Source organism: Haliaeetus leucocephalus, unplaced genomic scaffold (assembly GCF_000737465.1).
Source record: "Haliaeetus leucocephalus isolate CR32 unplaced genomic scaffold, Haliaeetus_leucocephalus-4.0 Scaffold1, whole genome shotgun sequence".
Taxonomy (NCBI): Eukaryota; Metazoa; Chordata; class Aves; order Accipitriformes; family Accipitridae; genus Haliaeetus; species Haliaeetus leucocephalus.
The window spans coordinates 18,940,012-18,940,316 of NW_010972437.1; the positions used below are offsets into that span (position 1 = coordinate 18,940,012).

Consider the following 305-nt stretch of genomic DNA (forward strand, 5'->3'; position numbering starts at 1 on the left):
GGGGAGGTCCGCTGTGGGGTGCCGCCGGGCCGGGTGGCGGCCGTGCCGCCCCGTCACGGCTCCGGCTTTGCTCCCAGATAAGAAGAAGTCCAAGAAGCGCCATTACGATGACGACGAGGACGACGAAGACGACGCTCCCGGCAAGGAGTCGCAGGAGGCGGTGCCGTCCGCGGCGGGGAAGCAGGTGGAGGACAGCGGCACCAAAGTGGACGAGTACGGGGCGAAGGACTACCGGCAGCAGATGCCCCTGAAGGCCGACCACGCCTCGCGTCCCCTCTGGGTGGTACGGCGGGCGGGCGGGCGGG

The 305-nt window shown here is 70.8% G+C and overlaps 1 protein-coding gene across 1 annotated transcript in view; it reads left to right on the forward strand.

Annotated features, from left to right (window-relative positions):
* Positions 1 to 305, forward strand: part of ERCC3 (excision repair cross-complementation group 3) — a 26,253-nt gene that overhangs the window by 2,781 nt on the left and 23,167 nt on the right. The window contains exon 2 of the mRNA XM_010569825.1: positions 7 to 283. Coding sequence (XP_010568127.1) covers positions 7 to 283 — 277 coding nt within the window. The remainder of the gene's footprint in view (positions 1 to 6; positions 284 to 305) is intronic.